This window comes from Onychostruthus taczanowskii, unplaced genomic scaffold (genome assembly GCF_017590055.1).
Source record: "Onychostruthus taczanowskii isolate IOZ18803 unplaced genomic scaffold, ASM1759005v1 scaffold248, whole genome shotgun sequence".
Taxonomy (NCBI): Eukaryota; Metazoa; Chordata; class Aves; order Passeriformes; family Passeridae; genus Onychostruthus; species Onychostruthus taczanowskii.
Window position 1 is genome coordinate 80,704 of NW_024499774.1, and position 24,017 is coordinate 104,720.

Below are 24,017 nucleotides of genomic sequence, written 5' to 3' on the forward strand. Positions count from 1 at the left end.
TATCTAAACACCTAAAGCAATAATAAGTTCTTTCATACCATATAAACATGCACACAGTGGTCTGAATTCTAATATCCTGCATTTATTGACTTAGAACATTTGTTATGATGCATAAAGTTAACTTGCAAATTCTAATTTATGTTTGTTCTGTGCCCATTAAAAGAAAAAAAAAAAGTGGAAAAGCCATTCAGCTTGTATTGCTTTTGCTAATATAATCATGATATTTCTCATGCAGTTTTGTTTAAATCCTTGTAGATGCTTTTGCATTGGAATAGCAAACTTGTATGATGAGTGCAGTTTTGCAATATATGTAAATCACAGCATTTGGTCCCTGAAGACTCCAGTAATTTGCAAGTGACAGCTGTGTATGTTCCTTTATGAAAGCCATTCAAGTTAGTAGACAAGCCTGTTATGATATATCTTAAAGGTTTAGTTTTTATTTGTAAAAGTGCCAGCTTTTTTTCTATAAGTTCAAAAAAGTAGAAGAACAGCAAATGACACTTAAATATAAATCTGACTGAAGAAGACATTTGGGCTAGGAACTGGAAGGTAGCTTTCCCCCATTTGCCCCTTTTCCTGTTGATTTTTTCCACAGGTTTTGGTAGTGAAGAGGTCTCTTTTGAAAGTGATCAAATGTGATTGCATTGTGTGTTTTGTTGTGATTTGATCTTAATATAATCATGTGGAGTGAACCCAGATGGAAACAAAAGTAGTTTGCTCTTTGCTTGACTGCTTTTGTTTGAGTATGAATTCAAAGCTGTTCATCCAACCATGGCATTAAAAATTCTGGTGTTTCCAACACCCTACTCCGAAAAACAGTTGATTTATACAGTTCTAGAGCTTTCTGTATTGAAAGATTTGACTGGTATCTCTGTTTTCTCCTTTTTGAATATAGGAAGCTTTGATGGCAGCTGAGATCAGTCAGAAAACCATAAAAAAGCACAAGATTTTGGTACGTCCCAAAACTTCTATTCAAAATAAAGTATCTTCTTTCTTTTAGAATGCTGTGAGATGCAACAAATACATTCCCTGTTTTTTATAACACCAGGCAATAACTGTTAGGCATACTCCAACTGGCATCCAATTTCTTGGTTTCAGCTTCAGAGCAGGAGTGTTAGTCCATGAAACATGAAAAGATCTACATTTTATGCAGGTGCTATTGGCATCGAAAGGAAGAGAATTCCATTTCTCTGATTGCTGATGGGGGTTTTTGTTTGCTTTTACTTCTCTAATAAATTCACTGTGGTTTGAAGTAACACACATTGTTTCACTATCGGAGATTGCAGGCAGGAGTGACAAATTTCTCCTTAACTTATACCTCGTAAATGTGACAGGATTTTGTAAAAAGTTTAAGAGATACTCCTTTTCTCACACATTTATTTCCTATGTTTATAGTCCCTTTCACAGAGCACAAGGGGTATCAATGTTTAGAACAAAAGGGGAAATGGTGTAATAGACACAAAATTGTCACTAATTTTAGCTTTTGTTTGTTTGCTTTTGTTTAAATTCACTAATACTGATGTTGCTTTTAATTGAAATCTGTACAAAGTGTTCAAGATGTGTTTAATTTTTTGCCAGATTACTCGTATTATAAACATGCTGCATATCAGTATGTCTTAAAAACTTTTATTCTTGTGTAGTCCAGAAGCTGAATCAAGATTTAAATGGCATGCCATTACCTATCACAAAGTTTACATTTAACAAAACTATTCTGTGACCCTTGCAAAAGATGTAAAGAATTGTTAAAGGCGGTCCTGGCAATGCATTAGGAGGAAAAAAAGAAAGCCAAACAGACAAACACCAAACTAAATAAAGAAACCTCACAGATTTTCTTTTGCTTTGCAGAAATTTGCTCTGCAATAAATGATTAAATTCAGTGAGATACAAGCAGTTTTTGAGAGTTTGGTCTCTAAAGCAAAAGCCAACAGAATGTGTTGAGGAAACAAAATGTTGACATGAAGCCCTAAGTGAAAGATTAGTGGTACACGGATTTGAAACAACTCATGCTCTCACTGCCTAGTGACACCACACTCAGGATACCTGACACATCAGGTAGCCTTGGGGATTTTTTAGATGGAACTAATTATCACTGCTCCTCTGCACCTCTTGAGCAGAGCACAGAGATCCTAAAACAACCAGATCTACATCTCTTTTTCTTCTACATCTCTGCTCACTGGGAAGCTGGTCCACAGGAGAATTGAAGATTTCTGTCAGCCTCTTTCTTAGGAATGGTGAAGTTTAAAATATGAAGGTGGTTCCTAAACTCCTGTGTATGTGCATTTTTTTCTAACTTTGTAGTAGATTGACCAGTTGAAGTTGTTGCATACCCGTATTCATATTCTGTTATGGTCAATACTGTCCTTGATATTGATAAAAGAATTGTTATGCCTCGGAAGATGCTAATGTTTAAATTTTTTTTAAGAATCAAGGACTTCTTTTTTATTGTACAGCTTTATTTTTTTCTTTTCTCCTCTTTTTTTTTTTCTTTCTAAAAACAATGTGCTTTTTTTAGTGATGAGATTCTTAAGTTAAGCAATGAATATGCTGCGTTGTGTCAAAATGGACATGAGTGTTGAGATTACATTAGGAGGCTCATTCCAAAATTTTAATATATATTAAATGCATATCAGAAATATTTTACAACTTATTTGTGTGATGAACTTTGAGAAAGAAAATTTGTATGTAATAACTAATAATCTTGTTAAGTTCTCAGTAATTCCTGCTCTTTATTGAGCAGCATTAGGATTTATATTCTCAACCAACTTTTTGCCCTCCTCTGCAAACTGTGTTGACAAAGAGCATGTCTTATACAATGACTGGTGGTTTTCTTTCTGAATTAATTCAAGCACAGCAAGATCAGCTATGCATTTCAAACAATCCTTAATAATTAGAGGTGGTAGTCTTCTCAGCATCAGTGAGGTTATGAGAATTATTTAAAAGAGCACTTTTAGTTGAACCTGTGAGCAGTCTGTGGAATTATTTTGTATTGACTGTTCTGTGGGTCCTACTTGTAAAGGAGAATCAGGGGATGCACTTAGAGCCTTGAATTTCCAGCTGTATGCACTACTGTTACAGTAGTTCTGTACAGTAGTCAGGTAGTTCACTTCCAAACTTTTATAACTAATTCTCTGGTTTTATTCCCTCTAGGACATTGGCTTAGCCTATATAAATCACCTGGTGGAGAAAGGAGAGTATGACCTGGCTGCTCGGTAATCTAGTATTAAAGATCTTCTTTGCTGGCTAAAGTGTGTCTGTGTGGCGGAAAATCAAAAATAAATTATTAATTCTTAAGTATTTGCGCATGTTGATTTTCTCTGTGCTCTGGAATTTCTGAAGTTTCAAAACATAGAGGTGTATTGCAGTGCCATATATTTTTTTGCCTGTAGTGACCTAAAAATTTTAACTGGAATCCAGGCATATATTTTTGAAAGTAAGCCTTGATTTTTCAAAGTCACACTAGATTTTCAAAACTAAGGTTTTCTTTGGATTTTGATAAACTCAGTTTATTAGTGTGTCATTGCACATAAGACCATCAGAAAATAATTTGATTTTGTGTAGGTATAAATAATAATGTCAAATATGAGAATCTAAAGTAAGGATCAGAAATTATCCAAGGTTTTTGTTTTCATGTACATGTAAGCGTAAGCATATCTTTTTAAGTGTTCAGTTTTTCTCAGCTGAGATTTAAAGGCTTCACTCATAAAGCTGACCAAGAGGGTGGCATCTCTGCCTATGGTGTGTGGATTTCAACTAGATGATGTTTAAGCTCCCTTCCAATCCAAACCATGCCATAATTCTATGAAAGCTAATATGGCCCTAATCACTAAGGGTGAATGCATAATAAGCAGTTAGTCATCTCGGATGCAACAAAATTTTAAGATTTGAAAGGAAGAGAGCCTGGCATACTCTACTTAAAGTGGTGGTTGCCAAAATAAGTCACTTTTACAAGTGTCATGATAGGGAGAAGAGGAAAGGAATCCTTGCAGTAATGCTGTCACCTTTGTATTACTTTCCGTACCTACTTTTGTTCTCATCTCTTTCATTTTCCTTGCAGAAAGTGCCAGAAAATCCTTGGCAAAAACACAGAACTCTGGGAATTTGAAGTTTACAAGTTTAAAGAAATAGGTCAGCTTAAAGTAAGTTAATTTTTGTGTTTGCACTCAAGTAATTTTTATGTTGTACTTACTGTTTGTATCTAAAGCATCACATTTAATGGGCCTGTTCTGGTATTGCTGCCCCAGATCTCTGTTTGTTTCTAGACAGCTGTCTTTCCGATTGATGTGTAAATTACTTAAAACAAGATTGGAGGCACAGTGCTACATATTTTACTTGTTGGCAGTCTCCAACGTGAAATACCCACCCCCAAAGCTTTTACTTGCTAAGATGCTCACAGTTAAATACATCTTTCCCATTTACTTTTCATTCGTTTCCAGTATGTCCTAAAAATACTCCCCCAGGTATTATGGAAACTAGACTATGTGGGTGCCCATCATTCTGGCAAATCCAGGTCCATTGCAAGTTTAAGTGTTAAGGAATTGCAAAGCAGCAGTGAAAACCTATGCTGTGTGCTAGAAATGGTGGTGAGAAAGAGGAGCAGTCTGCACTGCTTGGTGTTTTCCCTAGTTGCAAGCCATCTACTACAACAGTACACATTTAATGTGAGAGTCTCAGTTAATAAATTGCATAGGACATAAAACCTAGTACTGTCACTGCTAAACCAATTGAAAACTTTATGCACACTCCCTTTGGTAACATGTGTACATTTACTTCTGAATTTTATGTCTTCCTATTCAAACTCAATGTGCCAAAAAGGAAATACTATTAAGATCTCACAGCATGCAGTCCCTTGCTGGTTTTGAGCTATTTAATTCTGTTCAAAGACCAAAAGTGTTTCAGCATTACGAATTTCAGAAATGTCTGACTTCGGTTTCAGGGCCACTCCAGTGCATAAACAGCCTTGCCTTTAATATGACTTCCTTGTGGTTTGGTGCATTCTTCACTACTTTGGAAGATGAAATCCTATGTTTCTGTTTGTTTATTTCAGTCCAATAAAGGACTTGAATGCAGGTACAGGTGATTTTTTTATACACTGCTTCTTCTTTTTGGTTCATTTTCTTTTTTAGCTGCAAATATCTGGAAGGATGTTTGTGTTGTCTCCACTTACGTCTTCCAGCAGACTGTAAAATACAAAAATATTTGTAGGTTTGTTGCAAAAACATCTCACCTCAATTACCGCTTTTCTAAACAGTTGGCTGTTTTCAGCCTTTAGAATATCTCTTTTCTTCTTAGAGCCTAGGTCCAGGAACTCTCAGGAATACATGAGATGCAGTCCATTACATTATTCAGCTTTAAGTTGCAGTTTTAGAAAATGCCTGCCTTATTTCACTATTTCAGTTGCATATGACTTTTCCCAGATTTCTACAGATGTCTGAGTGTCATAAAGGATGAACTAAATTAAGCCAGATCTAAATGAAGGGGTCCTTGTAATGCTTGGGATCACTTGTGTGGAATTTTTACCTACTTACGCGACTAGCAGATATTAAACACCATATTGTAACTGGCCTATAATGGCTTTCAGCCCTGATGAGGAGACTATTGAGATGTGGAAATAGAGTTTATTTCAAAACAGAATTATCTTGGAAGAACTTGCACTGCTTATAAGTTGTTGCCTGAAGTCTGATTTTTCAAATCTAGCATTATTTGCCTATAACTAAGGTGACAGTAAACTAAAATTGAAATTTCCTTCCTGCTCAGAGGAATTAGTGATACCCCAATGTCAAATTCTATGGGATGAGTGTTGTTGTTTGTGTGTGATTTTAGGGGGGTTTTGAGTGTTCTGTATTAAGCAGTCCTGTTTGGCTACCAAAGGTTGCATTTTGATATCTTGATGTCTCTCGTCTTCAATGAACATCCTCTATGAAACCTAGTTGTGTCGGTTTCAAGACTCTAGAGCCTTGCAGTGATCTGTTCCTCTCCTGCTCCAGCAGTGGTGGCTTGAGGAAGTTACATGCTTGTGCTGCCTTTTGCCCAACTTGGAAATGAAACTCGGCATAATTTTAGTAAGGAGGTAATATAAAAGAGAATTGTTATTTGAAGGCCTTCAGGAGCAGTTATGGAAAGGTGTCCACAAAAGCCCACCCCTACAGGAATGAGTACACATTTATAGGTTTTAGGAAATTAGCATAATTGATAAAAAGCACCAATTAGGAGGACACGTAGTGATGCAATTCCACCCCAGGTCAAGCCTCTTCTCTGGAGCCCCTCCTTCAGCACTAGTTGTACTTTGTCCATGAGAATGTATCTCCAAGAGTTATTCTTGGCCTTGGTTCCTAGGAAGAACCAAGAGGGCCTTGTACCTCCTGGGGCTTGGAGCTCTGGAATTTTTGTCTTTTTGCTTAAGGAAAGGCCATGGAAAAGTACTGGGAAAACTAGTCACTAATACAATAGGTGACAGAGTTACAATATATGTGTGAAGAATACAGAGAACATAGAAAAAAAGGCAAAACCCAAATGGCATCACTTGTGCTCAAGTCACTTCAGTATAAAATCTAATGTCTCAGCTCAAGCAGCTGAGGAAGGTGGGTGGATTCAAAGGAAGGTTTCAAACTCTGTGAGTGCTGGCGGTTGTGGCATGGGGGATGCCCTCCATTATGTTGGCTGTGACAGCAGTGACTTACAGCAGTGGTGCAGGATGATCAGCTAGCAGCAGCAGTGCTTTAACCAAAACACTGGACGGAAGACATTTGAAAGACTTCACTGGACTGTAGCAGGCATAGCAGAGAGAAGCACTATCCTGACAGGCTCTTTCATCTCTTAGATAGCCTTTAAGGAATACATAATTGTTGTTCTCACCTTATTGGTGAGATAGTTTAGGCTATCTCATGTCAACTTTTATATGGGTTTTCTTGTGTATACCTCATGCTCACATTTATTGATGAAAAGTCTGAAAGCAGATCTTGAAAAGAAACAAGTGAAGAAAATATTTGTCTGTATTGTATCCCTTTTTTATTTAAAGTCACTTTACCCCATAGTTTAAGAATTGGTACAAAGGCTATCTGATTCAGAGGCTTTTTTGCCTGATCTTGTTCCCTAACTGCAGCTTAAAAATAAAATAGGAAGAGTTTGTGACCTCTAGCATGGGTCACCTTTGTGCCAAGGCTTAAAAATAACTTGTATGCTTCTTACGTGCTTCCTGTATGCTTTCCTGAGCATGGTGGTCAAACTGCAGGAGGTGGCTGTGTTTTTTCTTCAAAACAATGGGACATGGGGCAGGAGACGTTTCCTGCACAAAGCAGCTGGGCTCACACACAAGGAAACTACACCTCTCCAGAGCTTGCTGTATGGCTAAACTGCAGCCAAGAGTTGCAACAGCCTGTTGGGGGAGGTTGTTCATTTAGGAGGTAACAGGAAGGTGGAAAGTGGGAGTGAAAACAGCCATTGGAGATTGTCTTCTGCCTTTGAGTCTCCAGTTAATGTCTAGCTTGCTTTCTCCATGGTCAAAAGATACTTTTTAGGAAGGGGTCAGGAATATGATACCCCATAGCAGCCATCAAGACTGTACCCTGAGTTAACTGATAAATCCTGTGACAGCTGGTGGGAGCTGATGTTGGCAGCACTACATTTCAAAAACCGGCCAAGTCCAAACAGCATAGGGAGAGGAGAGGTCTAAAATGTAGTGAGATGGTTTTTTTCCTGCTTTGTTCAAGCAACTTCAGTAACAAAATGCTATTGTACTATGTGCCAATAGCGGGCAATGGGCAACATCTCTGAGTGTTTGGAGAAATTTCGCTAGTGTTGGTCCCTCAGCTACAAACCCTACAATCCCCAGACAGCTAGCAGTGGAATTTATTTTGGCAGGTGGAAATAATCTTGGCCTCTAGTTGCATGGAATAGTAGTGCTAATTAGATGCTGTGCTGAAATTCCAGGGTATGAACTGATTTATTCTGGCAGCTTCTCATATCTTGCTTGCTGGAATGCAATTCCTTAACACCTTCTATACAGTAACAGATCATATGCCTTCACCCTTTTCATGGAGAGATATATTTTCAAATTAATTTTCAATTGCATATGTAAAAATAGCCCTTCATAGAATGTGGTGACCCCAAAGTAAGTCATAATTCAAAATTACGCATATATTTTGCTTGCATGATCAGGTTCTGATAGTGGGAGTACTACAGTAGTGGCTTCTGTGAGAAGCTGGCAGAAGCTTCCCCCATGTCCATCAGAGCCAATGTCAGCCAGCTCCAGGAGGGACCTACTGCTGGCCAAGATCAAGCCAATCAGGAATGATAGGAACTCCTCTGCAATAACAGATTTAAAAACAAAGAAAAAAAGTTATTGCGCAGTTGTGACTGTGACCAGAGAATAACTGAGTGATAATATGAGAGAGGAAACAACTCTGCAGACACCAAGGTCAGTGGAGAATGAGGCACCAGAGCTGAGATTCCTCTGCAGGCCATGGTGAAGACCATGAAGCAGCTGTGTCTCTGCAGCCTATGGAGGACAAAGGGGATGCAGAGATCCACCTGCAGCCCATGTAGGAGCCCATGCTGGAGCAAACTGTGCCTGAAGGACTGCATCCAATGGAAGAGTGACCCAGACTGCAGCAGTTCATGGGGAACTGTTGCCCATGGGATGGATTCATGTTAAAGAAGTTTGTGAAGACCTGTCTCCTGTGGGAGGGACCCCAGGCTGGAGAAGGGGTCTGAGCAGCAAAAGAAGCAACGTGTGATGAGCTGACAATCATTCCCTGTCGATCAATCCCCATTCCCTGTCTTCCTGTGTTTCTGGGGTGAAAGAGGTAGAGTCCAGGAAGGAGGAATGGATGGGGGAAGGTGTGTTTGAGATTATTTCACTTCTTATTATCCTGCTCTGGTTTGGTTATTAATAAATTCAGTTAATATCCCAAATGTGAGTCTGTTTTGCTATTTGATGGTATTTGGTGAGTGATCCTTGGATCTTATCTTAACCCATGAACTCTTTGTTACATTTTTTCTCCTCTGTCCAGTTGTGGAGGGAAGTGAGAGAGTGGCTTTGTTGGATACCTGGTGGCCAGTCAGGGTCAATCCACTACAACACGTTTTTCAGCTAATGAATCCTTATACCTTTTTAAAAGGCCAAGACTTAACAAAATGGATTTTGAAAACATTCTTGTTCTGAGGAGTCTTTTATAGGTTTTGTTTTCTAAATGAGTACTGGTCTCTTAAGGACAATGGCTGATTTTCCTACCCTAATTAGTATCTTGCCACCTGTCTCTCAAATGATAGTTCTTTCAAGCGAGTTATAGAATTCCAGTGTGTATAATCCTAAAGTAAATAATTTCTGGATGCTGCTTACAAGTATGAGTTTCCAGTGATTAACAGGGGCCATGTTTTGCGTATAGCCTTGTTCTTTTGTTTCACAACTTTTTTTTTCTATCAGTGTACATGTCATTCACCATCTGATACTCTGTTCTCTATGTTCCTATAGGCAATTAGTCATTACTTGCCAAGACGAGATCCAGTTTTGAAACCTCTGATCTACGAAATGGTCCTGCATGAATTTTTGGAAAGTGACTATGAGGTACTGCAGCCTGATGTGTCCACATCAATGTGTCCCATAGTTATTGCCAGCCAAATACCCTTAGCAGTAAAGAATTCTGGCAGCAAATTCTCTGATGTATTCAAGCAGATTATCAGTGGAGAGTTCCACAATAATGACAATATTTAAAAGTTGAATTTTAATTTTAAGATAATAAATAGAATGTTTTTCAAAGCATGCAAATACAGTGAGACGGATTATTTATTAGACTGTTATTTTTAGGTTTTTTAATGTAGCATAAGTGGTTGAGGTGGTGCACAAAGCCTACAGCACCTGAAAGAGACTCATCTTCATGAATCGTAATAACATTGCCCTAAGAAGGAAAAATCTGTGTTCTGCACTGTACGTCTGTGGGCACATGAAAGTTCCTTAAAGGTTAAGGACAGCAGATATCATCTCAGAGGTTTAGCTGAAGCTTTGATGTTTTGAAATGCTCCTTAGGCCATTCTTTCTATTTCTGTTACAATCTCTTATACTTTTAGGGGTTTGCAACCCTAATAAAAGAGTGGCCTGGAGATCTGTACAACAACACAATCATAGTTCAAGCTGTAGTGGATCACCTGAAGAAAGATCCACAGAACAGGACTTTGCTACAAACACTTGCAGAATTGTAAGTACAGTTTTAAATTCCTGTTACAAAAAGTACACTTAAAATAGTGTACTGCAGTTTATCCATATTTGTTTAGCTCTTGTAACAGAAATCTTCTTTGCTGCATCTACAGAGTGTTGGCTTTCTCTCCTCTACACTCTGCTGATTGCACAGCTTAGCAGTTCTTTACCCTTCCTTGTAATGTTCACAACGAGTATGAAAGCAGTATGAAATTGTTAAGCATGAGATTGGATTTCCAGCTCCTCTTTCCAAAGTAAATAACTAACATTTCTCTTCATGCTGTCAGAGGAAACCTCTTTTCTGAAGTGTGCATTTCAGAAATATGCATGTAAAAATAAAATGGTGGGTGGTTTTGTCCAGTATTTAAGAAGTAGTGTGTTTAGGTTTACTGCATGGATGGAAATATGTGACTGGAAAATGTGCCAAAATTGGTCTGATTGGCCACTTCATACAGGGATAAAGCTCTTTGATTTTCTCAGCCTGATCATTGTTATTTTTTTACTGCTTCTTTGAAGAAAGAAGAGTTACTGTCTATTGCTATGTTAAAATCTGCCCAAAAGTTTTAAGAGAACAATGTTTTTTTAGCTTTGAAGAGTGTTCCAAGAATTGAAAGGCTAGTATTTTGTGTGTCTTCCCCTGTGAGTTGAAAATGGAGAATGAAAATGCAGAAAACTGCAGGTCTGAATACATATGAAGGCCAGTATAAACAGAGGTGAAATTACTGTTGCCTGATGTTTATTTCCCTTTACAAAAATTAATCACAGGTCTGTTTAGATATTTATAAAATCAAGTAGTATCATAACGTTTTACATACTAGAGTATGTTTATATTTTCTCCCATATGTGATTTTCCTACACTTAAGTATGTAAAATTACATGTATTGTAATCCTGTTTTTATCAGGTACACTTACGATCAGCGCTATGGCAGAGCCCTAGAAATCTACCTAACTCTGAGGCACAAAGATGTCTTCCAGTTGATCCACAAGCACAATCTCTTCAGTTCTATTAGAGACAAAATTGTTCTGCTCATGGATTTTGATTCAGAGGTATACTGATCCTAATGATTTTATATTTACTTTCCTCTAGATACAATTTAACAGATTAAAAATAAATTATCTATAGATGATGTTGAGGCAGAGAGTGTGTTTGCTGCATCTTGGTAAATTCTGAGATAAGGAAGATTGTTTGCCTAGATTGCAAAATAATTGACCCAAGGATTATTTTTTCCTTCATATTTCCATTTGTGTTTCCTTTCCATTTCCATTTGTCACTCTTAGTGAGAAAAGTGAGTGTCCACATCATTTGAGAACATTGTTGTGGTTCTCAAGTCACAACATTGAACATCATTTCGCACAGAGTATAATTTCACCATGTTATTCTGTCTGTATTTTGAATCAAATAATGGTATTAATAAGCCAAAGAAAGGAGATAGTGAATTTATTTAAGCATATATTAAATGCGCTTGCCATTTTCCTTTCATCACAGAAAATTAATCTGCTTCTGAAAGTATACAAGGTTATTAACCTAAATTCTGAAAATCAGGAAGTGTTCATTCCATGTTGAATTCTATCTTCTTTCTTTCCAGTTGGCTGTAGAACCCAAGCAAATTAATTTTGATGTGATCACTGGGAAGATAACCAAGTAGATCTCTTTTTTCAGTGCAATAGTTGTTTAAGCACTGTAGCTAAAATATGGTTCTCTACTATTGGTGATACTATTGGTGATCATCTTTACTATGCCCATTTTTCTCCATTCATGGAGAAATAATTTTTTTTAATCCAATAGAATAAGTCGTATCAGGAATCCGTGGTTTGGTATTTTTTGAAAGTGAAGCAAAAGCTTGCTCTTGAAAGAGGAAGCAGAATCTGAATCCTGGTGGCCACTTGGCTTACACGGTCTTGTCTGCTTGATTAATGGTATTTGTCTCCAGGTAGTTTGGAGGAATCCAGTTGTGAGGTAGGTTGAATTGTGTGTTTCTTACATAGTCATCACCCTGCAGTTCCCTTTTGAGATGGAACAAGTGGTATTTCTACATCATTTGGCAGTAGCTTTTTGCTACTGTGTAGGTGCACAGCATTTACTGCTATTAATGAGGGAACTTAAGAGAAGTATTCTGGAAGAATACTGTGGTGCTGTGCTGTCAGGATGCTGATGTTATGTAAGTTGCTCTCTGAATTTCTGTTGCTGAAAAGAGTAGGTCTGTCCATCTGATGCCCATCAGTGAATAAGCATAATACTATGTAGAGTGTAAGAAAATATGTGTACCTGTTACCTACTTCAGTTCTCTTTCTCTGTTGTAGAAAGCGGTAGACATGCTTTTGGATAATGAAGATAAAATTTCTGTGAGTATAACAAGTTCATGGCATGGCAGTCCTTTTTCCAGTCTTGTAAATGTGATGTTTATTAAAGGTTTGTTTTGTTTCAGATTGACAGAGTTGTTGAAGAATTAGAAAATAGGCCTGAGTTACAGCATGTGGTAAGTATTCCTGCATTCTGTTGATTTCAAGTACAGCTGAGTAAACTCTTGGCTGGACATACCTTTTACAGGTGTGTTTATCTTGTCAAATGATGAAATGTCATAAACTATCAGAGAAAAAGTGGCTACTTCTGCCAGTTTCCTATTTAGCATGGCTATAGCCTCTTCACAGTAGTTAAATGATCTTAAAATGTGTACCTGTGAGAATTTGATAACATAATGTAGGCCTGTTAACATCTCCTTACAACATTGTAGGCACTTGTCTTTTCTGGTCAATTACTTCTTGCTTTTATTCCTCCTTTTTCCCTACCCAAAAATGGGATTGGTTGGTGGGTGCAGCTCTAAAATACATTTTGCTGATCCATAGAGAAAGTGAATTGCTTGTTTTTCTGGAGCTGTAACTTCCATACACTATCGAATTGTTCTTGTTTGTACAGAATTACAGTATCACTGTAAGGCTGTGGCTGCACAATGGTATTCCAAAAGCTCCTCTTTGGTTTGAACATCCTGTCAGTGGAGTACCTAATATGTGACTGTGGGCTTGGGCTGTATTAGAGAGGGAAGTTTAACTTGCTGCTGGTTACAAATAGAGCTCAGGTGTTCATCTGGTGAAGAGGTGATTTATGGGTTAGAGGTCTGATTATGGGAAGCAGATCTATGAAAAGTGCAGTCCACAGCCCAAGAGCTTTGCAAAGTCAACTGTGACAGACTGTCAGTTTACAGAAGGGATGCATACAGAGGAAAGCAACGAAGATAGTCAATGATCTAGAGGAGAAGCCACACAAAGAGCAGCTGAGATCACTTGGTTTTGTTCAGCCTGGAGAAGAGGAGACTGAGAGGAATCCTTGTAGCTATTTACACCATCTTCACAAGGGAAGCATCAGCAGGCACTAATCTTTTCTCTGGTGACCTGTGACAGGACCCAAGGGAACAGCATGAAGCTGTGTCGGGGGAGGTTTAGGTTAGATATTAGGAAAAGCTTTGCCCACTACAGTGGCTGGGCACTGGAACAGGCTTCAACTCTGGGGAAGTGGTCACAGCATCAAGCCTATCTGAGTTCAAGAAGCATTCGGACAATGCTCTCAGGAACATGGTGTGGTTCCTGGGGCTGTCCTGTGCAGGGCCAGAAGTTGGAATTTGATTATCTGTGTGGTTCCCTTCCAACTCAGGAGTTTCTATTATTCCATAATAATATTGAATACGTGAGTTTTAATATGATTCTTTTTTGATTCCTAGTATTTACACAAGCTTTTCAAAAGAGACCACCATAAAGGCCAACGATATCATGAGAAACAGATCAGCCTTTATGCTGAATATGATCGACCAAACTTACTTCCATTTCTCAGAGACAGCACACACTGCCCATTGGAGAAGGTAAGCCCCAAAAATCTAAGCATCGGTGCTTGATTTTTATCAAGGTCCTGATCTGTAGCTTGTAATCTTGTGAATTTCAAGCTGTGTCTGGTACTGCCCTCTACTGCCAATATGAGGGATCCTTTAAGTTTGTGACCATCACCTTCAGTTTGGTTTGCAGAGCTGATGACACCTGAGACTTTCCTCTCTCAGCTCACAGGGCAGGAATTGATGGGTATTTTTAATGCAGAAGTTCTGACTACAGTTCTGACTACAGTTCTAGCTACAACATATCTACTCATCAGTGCTTAGCCTGACTGAACAGTAGGTTATGGGTTCAAGAAATTGACAATCATTTTGCCAAATCTAGGAGCTGTCAGTGTTAGATCTTGAAAAACCAGTAGCTGTAACTGTAGTTATTCTATCTTTTTATTGTAAGGCCATAAGTTTCTGTTTAATAATATACACAGTATACGTCACTGAGCTAACAGGGCTAAAGTATTTTGTCTTTGTAATTCGGCTGATACACTTGGGGTTTTACAGAGTACCAGGTTTCCATCTTCCAATATTTTTGTATTTTTTTCTATTTTCCTTCCTTGCTATTTCTTGTCAAATTACAAAATGCATAATGGTAAGGCTAATCTTGAGTTGTTTCCCCTGCTTGAATTAATGTGAAACAAATGGAAATTCCAAGTTTTCCAGTTTAGATGGGTCACTATTTTATTATTTGTATTTGTTGCTGTTAATGGCTGAGCAGAGCAGACCTTGTGAAAGCCTATCCATATGCAGGTATAATGATGACACAGTAGAGTAGTTTATACAGTGTAATATTGAATGTGGTATTTTACATGATTAACATTCTAAAGAAAACTAGTACTGTTCCTGGTACCTCTCTTGTTTTGCATGCTTTTGTCTACTGGAAAATACTTTCTTAGATTATTATATGTTCTTAGATTGGAGACTTGGGATTTTTTGAAACCATTATCTGAAACTAGATTGACTAGTTTAGGCAGTGAGCCTGAGAGGTTTCCAGCCAGAAACTTTGGTCGACAATATTGACTTACTTGTTTTTAACTTTCTGATTATTAGTTTCTGCCTTATGTATTAGTTATGTGATTGTGGGTTTATGTATAAAACCTCACCTGCATTTTTTTTTTTATTTTGAGGCAAATTAATTTTAGTTATTGCACATCCAGCCTCCTATCTGTAGTGGCAGGTGGTGCAGAAAAGTGCTGTGTGAAAATGATGCTCATTGCTGGCATTGCTTTGCTGAAGATATGGGCTATGAGCAAGAATAGGTCAGAGACCCATCAGCTTCTGGAAGGTGTGGTGCAGTAATCACCAAAGTCAAGAGAGAAGGATGTCAAAAAAAATGTATAATTCTAGCCTTAATGGTAAAAATGTTAACATCTTTCAGTAAGAAGCTAAGGAAGAGACAAAAAGATAGTGTTAATTCTGTAATTATACTTCTTATCATGCTTGTTGTGTAATAACACTTCTCGTGACATACAGATCTTTGTTCTAAGAAATAGAAAAGGGGACTAAGAATTTCCCAGTTACCGCTATTTTCAGTTCCTGTTAAGCAAGTTCAACACGGTGTATAAATTGCAAAAAGAAATTTCTGTTTGAAAAAATCCACTCTTATTATTGCTCAAATGAAATTACAAACTCATCAAAATGAAATAATTTGTGCTCTCTAGAAGTAAGCCACTTTTAGTCAAGTGCAGTTTAGCAAACATTTAAAAATTAGCTGTTTTCCTCTGGAGGGAGCATGACAGTCAGAAATAGCAGTATCGAGAACTACTGAATACCTGGTGCTTTGTAGTTTACCTCTTAAGTGGAGAGGAAAAAGAGGGCTGTCAGCTGTGTATATAACTTACTAGCATTATTCATATCTTCATTCATCTGAAGTATCTAGTTGGTAATTCACTTACCCCTAGCCTAAAATTTGTTGTCCATACCTCTGATCTTCATAGTAACCCTTCTGAAAAAAACGAGAATTTGAAGGAAAGTAAATTCCTACCTTATCTTTGATTGTAGCTATACTTTAGGTATTTATTGATTTCCAAATGTGAAGGTTGGTGAACAGTTGTCTTTACAGGAATGCTATGAATCTTGAGTTTGCTTTCTGTTTCTGGAAACAGACATGGCATTGTTTATGGCATACCAGCCCAGCTGATTTCTTATTACTACAAACTCAATGGTAATCAGTTTGGTAGTTTTTATAATTGTGCTGGTTTCCAACTACACACAGATTCTGTAGCTGCTGAAGATACTTAGCCCTCAGGTCTTTAAACCAAATTTACAAGAAATGCTTCCTCCATATTATTTCATATTTCTTATTTTGCATTGTCTTCTTGGTACAAAATTTGGAGGGCACTCTCTCTCCTGAAACCACTCTGGCCTGAGGAGATTTTCACCCTTGTCGTATTAATGAATGTCAAGCAGACTACCATCACTAGAGAAGAGACTACACAAGTCCACCCATAGGAAGCAAGTCTTAATAGCAGATAACCTTAATGTTTTGTATTAACCAGCTTTTGACTTTTGGAGGCAGAATGAAGAAGTTGCCAGTGGAATTAAAGGCAGAGTTTGACATAGTCCAGACTGAAATACCTGTTCTGTTCCCAGATTTATTCAGTCTCAGAGAAGAATTTTAAAGAGAAGTCACAAAGTTTCTTAATTAAGGCCAGAGGACTTGGCAGTGCTTATTAAGGAAGCTGCATTCCTGTCAAGATGAATAATGTAACTTCATGGAAAAATCACTTCAAGCTTCTTGCAGCATTTGTGATCAATAAAATTTCGTGTTGCATAGTTTCCTTATATTCTCTTCTCTCCCCTTACATTCAAGGCTCTTGAGATTTGCCAGCAGAGGAACTTTGTAGAAGAGACAGTCTATCTTCTGAGTAAGTAACTCAGAATAAATAACTGTGATCAATTATAACAATTTTAAACTTGTAATAAAGTTTATGGTGTGAAGCTATATTGTCTAATATCTAAACCAGATAACATGATTTAGAAAACAAAACAAAGCACTGGATGGATATGATGTCTTAACTTATTGTGTTACTATGTTTTTTACTTGGTGTTCTTCTGGGGTTCTGGAAGTGTTGCAGAGGCTATGGGGAACAAGTTGGGTGGGGAGGTATTTCTGATACAATCTCCAAGAGACTAGCAATACTGTTGGTTTTGAAAAGAGAGGAGAAATTAAACAAATGCTTTATTCTGAATATATCTCAGGAGCTTGGTATTATTTTTTCCTGAGATGAAAGATTTGCTGATATTGCTTTCTATCTTTTTTTTTTCCATAAAATTAGTTGTAAATTAACTCCTTCAGCTGGCCAAGAAATCTGCCTCTGAATGAGAGGCATTGGAAGACTTATATGTATGTTTATGTATTAGTCATGAACAGAATAGTAAATATTTTTTTAAACAATCTCTGGTTCAGTAAGAAGAATATTTTGTGGACCGTTTCAGTCCAGTGGAGAGTATGATTTACTAATGAATTTATTTTAAAAATAGTTCATAATTTCTGCTACTTCTTCCTGTTTCCTCTTATTTTTCATGGGTGCAAGCTGCGCTATACTTAGTGGAAATTAAGAGGCCTCATGTGGGCCGTTGAAGCTGGTATTTCATGTTATAGTTTCCATCTGTGCACATACACTCCCCCTCATGTTAGATGTTACTGCAGTTCAGAACCCCAAATATGACCCAACACATCCTTGAGAAAGCCTCCAGGTCCCAGTCCAGCAAACTGCTCCAAGCACTTGTTCATATTACACTGATTTGCATTCCTACATCTGAATAGACTAGATTGGGTCTTTGTTGAATTAGTCTGAGTCAACTTCACACATACAAAATTCTTATTGAAAGAGCACTGAACACTGATGAGCAATTAGCATTTATATCTCTTATTTTTCCTTCCAGGCAGAATGGGTAATAGCCGCAGTGCCTTGAAGATGATAATGGAAGAATTGCAAGATGTAGATAAAGCTATTGAATTTGCCAAGGAACAAGATGATGGAGAACTTTGGGAAGATCTCATTTTATATTCTATTGACAAACCACGTAAGTGGGATAGTTTTTGGGAAGCTTGCATATGTGGAATGCTTTTGCAAGTAAAGGATTGAATTATTCACTTGTGTTAGAGAAGGTGTTTTTATATGGTCAGGGAGGTGTTCTAGTTTGTGAAGGACAACACAGCTGTCTTACTGTGCATAAAAACTTGCAGTAAGGCAGTGTGAGGGTATGCTACACAATGAATACTTGGAGGTATAACATTGAATAAGCTCTGCATAATTATTTCCTTAATAACAAATCAAGGGGACAGTAGTGCTTTTAGTTTAGCAGAATAAGACTTCATTTTTAGGCAGCCTCAAAAGACACTCTGCAGTTTTGATGAGGATTCTGCATGCTATGTTATTACAACTGCTTCCCTTCAAGATTCTGAAAATGAAAAGCCTACACCTTTCTTCCCTCAGTAAACAACTAATTTTTTTTTCTGTTACGAAGGTAAGATGGGTAACAATGAGTGCATTTTGCCTGTCATTCACTATATGAATAGCTACTCCAAGTTAACAGGTTAGATGGGCTCAGAAACATAAGCATCATTGTTTTCAAGGAGGCAGATTCAAAGAAGTTCAAATTACTAAGAAAACAGAGAATTTTCTTAACTATCTACTCCATTAGTTTTTGCAACCTCTTCTGGGGCTTTAAGTCAAGACTGTAAAGTCTCTCTTGGGACCTCTTTTCTGGGGAATTGAGAGTCTTGGAGAATTAGTGTCAGAATATGTATCTTTTTATCCCTTGGTTGCTAATTTTGAAAGGAAGAAGTGACCAGAATCTGTTAAATCTCAAGAAGAATGGCATTCTCATACTTGAATGCATCACTAAAAGTGATGCTACAGTCAGTGACACCTTTATAGCAAAAGGGATTCAAAGCATAGAGAATTCTCTCAGTAACTCTATGTAACAGTTTCTGCCTATATGCAGATATTCCTCAGTTGTGGGGGTTGAAGAAAAAACACAGCCTTGAGTCATCATTCTAGTGTGTTTTTTAGCCAGATGCTCTTCAAAGAGCAAAAGACTTCTATCATGTCACTCTCACCAATGTTTAGAAGCAGATTGAAATCAGGTTAGGTGCTTGAAAGTTTGTTTTAAAGCCCTGGAACGGAGAATGGAATTACCACATAAAGTAGTTATTAGTTAGTAGTGAAACGCTATTTGTTTGAGTGCTCTTTTTATTGAATCAAAATGCATTATTTACTTGTGAGTTTGTGCCGGAGACTCAGTTACCACTTTGCTGAATACGCTGGAATAAGTTGCCAGACTGTATCTTCCTCACTTTCCCAAAGGCTTGTATTCAAGTAAATACAGCTGCAAGAAACATACAAAGACTGTAAAAGAGACTTAGTGTTTTCACTTAGTAGAGAACTGTCAAGTAGCTTGTCGCCAAAGTATCCTTAATCAGATATTTTGCTGGATTGTTTTTCTTAATTTCTTTGCCTCTTGGTTTTCACAGCTTTTATTACTGGTTTGTTGAACAATATTGGAACCCATGTCGATCCTATTCTTTTGATCCATCGCATTAAGGAAGGCATGGAGATTCCTAATTTGAGAGACTCGCTAGTGAAAATTCTTCAGGATTACAACTTGCAGGTAGATGTTGCATTCTTCATGGGATACTAATTTTCAGAGAGACAGCAAACAGTCTTTGTCACTGAACAGCACAAGAAATTGCTGTCATGATTTGTTCAGTCATTGGTCATGGACACTGTGGGCCAACACAAAACTATGACAGAAATAGTGGAAATTTGCCAAGGTTTCTTGATGTCTTCTAGCCCTTCTAAATATCTTCCATACCGGCATAAGCATGGTGGGTAAGTTGAACTGGTAGTATCTTGAGCGATTCAGCCTATTTTACACTGCCCAACTGTCCAGTATTGGAAAGTTTCATGACCAGTACTTCTCATTCTGTTTCACATGAATGCAGAAGCAGAATGGAGGCAGAATGCAACACGCTCTCACTGAAGCATTCATCAGGTGTTAGAGTCATATGTTAAGTGTCTTACTAATTGAAGGAAGATGAACTTTTAAAATCAAATTCATGTCAATGATGCAGAATCAGTTGGTTAGAGCATGATTCTAATAACGCCAAGTTTGTAGGTTCAATTCCTGTATTGTGGACCATTCACTTTAGAGTTGGACTCAATGCTGCTTCCAACTCAGAATATTCAGTGCCTGTGTTGCTGTTTATGCATTTTTAAAAAATTGACTGTTCACTGGATTATGGATGTTCTTACCCCAGCATAATTATACAGATACGTGCATTCCCCTGCATGGTTGGTTCTGACACGTGTTTGTAAGAACTTACAAGAAGCATACCTTTCAGTGTTCCCTGTAAGTAGCCAGCAGAGTATATTGCATTGCATATTTTAAATCTCCCTGCTACAAAAGGAGTCACAAACTTGAATTCTCTGTTATGTTGTTCTGCATCGCTGTACTGAAAAATACAGATGCCTCCAGTGTGACTATGCAGAGTCCAAGAAGACATAGCTCAGTAGGTAGCTGAAACTCTGATTTTCTGAGCCTCAAACATTTGCTCTCCATCTGCTATTAGTCTTTTTACATTTCGAGCAAATAGATGGACTCAATGGTTATGTTAAGGTCATGGCTGGTATCTTGCTAGGCCAACAAAAAACCCGTATTTCCCTTCAGTGCAGGGTTTAAGCCTTTCTAAGGCTTTTCCATTATTTTATTTTTATGTGAACTTCAGGTTATTACTTCAGCTATTTCAAAGAAGCATTTTACCTTTCTTCATCTCCCAACGCTTGTAAATAGACACATGTTTGCATATAATGCATGTTTTAACATTACTTCAGGTTTTGACTTCATCAGGTGAAGTCCAAAGTTAGTATTCTTCCAAAATGGAGGATAGCTAAATACCATGCTGCATTTCAACAGCTGCATGTTAATCTTGCTGCTGTCAGTATCAGCACTGATCCTCCTGTTCCCACATTCTCATGAAATCAAAATGTAATATTTGTTGTGTTTGCAGGTAGACTGAGAAAGTCTGTCTGAGACTGAGAAAGTATGCTGTAAGCATCGCTTCAGCTTTACTCATATACAGAGTACATTGCATGGCTTCAGACAAAGCTGATGACATCAATATGGTCATATTTTGGGGATGGAAATACAATCTTTTCTTCAAATACCTTTTAACAGAATTACTTTTGGATTAAAAGCATGTATTTAATCTTGAGAATGATATCTAAATAATTTACTGTTAGCATTAAAAATGATTCATGGATTTCATTGATTTTGAAGTAGAGTTGGGTAGCTCAAGGGCTAAAATTTAGATTTCTTAGGGATAATAAAATTAGGGAAGCTTAATATAGTTTGTGCTTGGCTTTCTTGTATGATAGAAAAAAGTATAGCCCCAAAAAAGGCAATATTTTGTTAGAGAAATGTAAGTTACAGTTTCAAATTAAGTCTGTTCCTTAAGTGTTAGTGGCAACATGAAGTACACTGTTCATGAACAGATGGTATATCTACATTGAAATTCAGAGATCTTATTGCTGGTCTTGCACAGTCACCAAAGTAGCCAATTTTGTAGAAGGACTCAAATTTTATAGAGGGACTGTTTTTGTTATTGCTGCCTCATTAGCTGTTTTAAAGCTAGTCTTCCATGTGTTTGTATGATGCCTGGTCATACCTCTGCACATTTGTGTAAGTTCATGCTGAGAAGTCACTGGCCTTTATTCTGGCCTGGCACAACTCTGGCTTTTGGTAGAATCCTCTGGATGTGTAGCGTGGAGCATACCACACATTTTGAACTCAATCAGAAGTACAAATTTCATTGGCTAGGATTTTCTGTGTCTTCATCTTTTTGGATCTCACGCTCCATATGCATATGTTTTATTGTTCACATTTTCAAAGGTAAAAAGAATCTTGTGCTGGGATCCACGAAAGAGTAGCGCAGGTGGAAAGAGAACCTGCTGCTTGACTTGCAAGTCACTGCCTAATACAAAAACTGTGCTGGTCTTTCCATAATGATGGCTTCCCAAAAGATGTTACTGCTGTACCATTATGTTGTTTAATTGTGGGCTCCTTTTGTAAGCCCTGATAAGATTTTTTTATGCCTATGTAAGCATGCAAATGCAAATTTCCTATTAAGCTCTTGAGTTTCCATACCAGTAAACTTTACTTAGGTGTGATGTGAAATACTGGTAGGAGTTAAAAGCAGTGCCTTTGACAGACTTTGTCTTTTTGAGAACAGTCCTTTCCATCTCAGCAAAACCAAGTAAATCAAACTGAGTGGCTAGTAAAGTATGTGTGACTCACAGTATGCATCAGAGAATCCAACAAGAAAGTCTACTAATGCAAATTTTGTTGCAATTTCTTTTTAATATGGACTCTTCCTTGAATAATTTTTAATAATGTTGGCAGATTGCAGACTGATGGCTTCATTTTTAAAAAATTGCCACCCACTAGATGAAATGCTGCCATTGCTCTATATGCTACTCTAAGCTCACCTCAGCTTTGTGGTTAACCTCGGAAATCTGATCACTACCAAACAACCAAGCATAGCACTAAAGCAAAATTAGATATTGTTTTGGGCAAAAATAAAACAGAGGTAATGTACGACTTTTTTTCTGCAATTCTGCCATGAGCTTAAAACTGAGCACACACCTAACTATTCCCCTAAGCAGGGAAATATTTAAGTGGGTTTTTTTAATTGGGATTAAACCTTGAAGTGTTTTTTTTATTGTTTTTTTTTACCCATGAAGAGAATTTATTTTGGTGTTTTGTCTTTGACATTGTTTGAGTTAATGTATTAAAACCATAGTACATAATCAAATGACCCTGATTGTAATGATGAAAGTTTATTTACTGCTGAAATAATGCTGATTTTAGTGTTTATATACAGTAACATTCACAAACAACAACGTTATGGAGACAAGGACAAAGTTATAGTTTTTTGAATTTTAATAGGAGCATTTATCAAATAAAATGTAGTCTGAAGCTTTTTTACTGCTTCTGAAACTTACTTTGTTGCTGTCATAAATTTATAGATAAATTAGATTGTCTTAAAGAGAAATTACACCTTCCTAGTGCTTTTTTTAAGTGCAAATGAATCACCATTCTCCAGGTTTCTAAATCATTGTATCACACATCTCCCAAAGAAGGCTGATTGTAAAATCTCCTTATTTGTAGACTTGTGAGTTAATTATAAGCCTGTTGTGCTTTCCAAATGTATAAAATAGGTGTCTTTTCAGCTTTAGTTTGTATCTGAATGAAATGTAGGAACTGCTTTTGGTATTGGAAGAGGCTTAAATACCTCCCTTGTTTTAGAAAGAAAGGCTTCATTTTTCACCCTTTCTATGTCATTTGTTAGAATAAGTCTTTGAAAGATGTTGGTTTTCTAAGACTCCTTTTCCCCTAGCTTTAAAATACAGAAGCAATTTGTTTAGATGTAGTACTTAGAGATTTTGTGGGTTAGCATTTTACACATTGACTTACTAGTTTGCACTTTGAACCTGCAGGAACTCTGATGGGTAACAGACATTGATCCATTCACAGAATTCACATCTCTCCATTCATAATAGAGTTTATGAACTAGCAGAAACCAATGATAATCCAATGAATGAATGCTTGAAACAGCACCTGGAAAAATTGTTAGGTTATATTCCTGAACATAACTAAAAATGCTGTTCAGACATATTGGAGTCACTAGAGGGCAGGTGGCAGCTTGCGCAGGGGAACATGTGCCTTTTGGCTGTAAAGAATAAAAACAATGTGTTTTTAATTGTGGCAGTGATGCTATTTGAAAGAATTTGGTTAACTGGCCTTGAGAGACTTGGACTTGTTTGTGGGTTAAGCTGAATCAAGGCCTGAATTAATTCCCATCGTTTTTTGAGTATACCCTTTCAAATTAACTCCATGCTACAGTGCTTTTCTTTAAAGATAATGTTAGGCTTGATTTACAAATGTAAATC

The 24,017-nt window shown here is 37.3% G+C and overlaps 1 protein-coding gene across 3 annotated transcripts in view; it reads left to right on the plus strand.

The window, feature by feature from the left end:
- VPS41 (VPS41 subunit of HOPS complex) overlaps positions 1-24,017 on the plus strand; it is a 112,247-nt gene that overhangs the window by 79,795 nt on the left and 8,435 nt on the right. For all 3 annotated transcript variants that reach the window (XM_041406310.1, XM_041406311.1, XM_041406312.1), the window contains 12 exons: positions 896-952; positions 3,148-3,209; positions 4,055-4,136; positions 9,470-9,562; positions 10,063-10,190; positions 11,092-11,236; positions 12,491-12,532; positions 12,616-12,666; positions 13,903-14,040; positions 16,871-16,925; positions 17,947-18,087; positions 19,541-19,677. In XM_041406310.1, the coding sequence (XP_041262244.1) occupies positions 896-952; positions 3,148-3,209; positions 4,055-4,136; positions 9,470-9,562; positions 10,063-10,190; positions 11,092-11,236; positions 12,491-12,532; positions 12,616-12,666; positions 13,903-14,040; positions 16,871-16,925; positions 17,947-18,087; positions 19,541-19,677 (1,131 nt within the window). The remainder of the gene's footprint in view (positions 1-895; positions 953-3,147; positions 3,210-4,054; positions 4,137-9,469; positions 9,563-10,062; positions 10,191-11,091; positions 11,237-12,490; positions 12,533-12,615; positions 12,667-13,902; positions 14,041-16,870; positions 16,926-17,946; positions 18,088-19,540; positions 19,678-24,017) is intronic.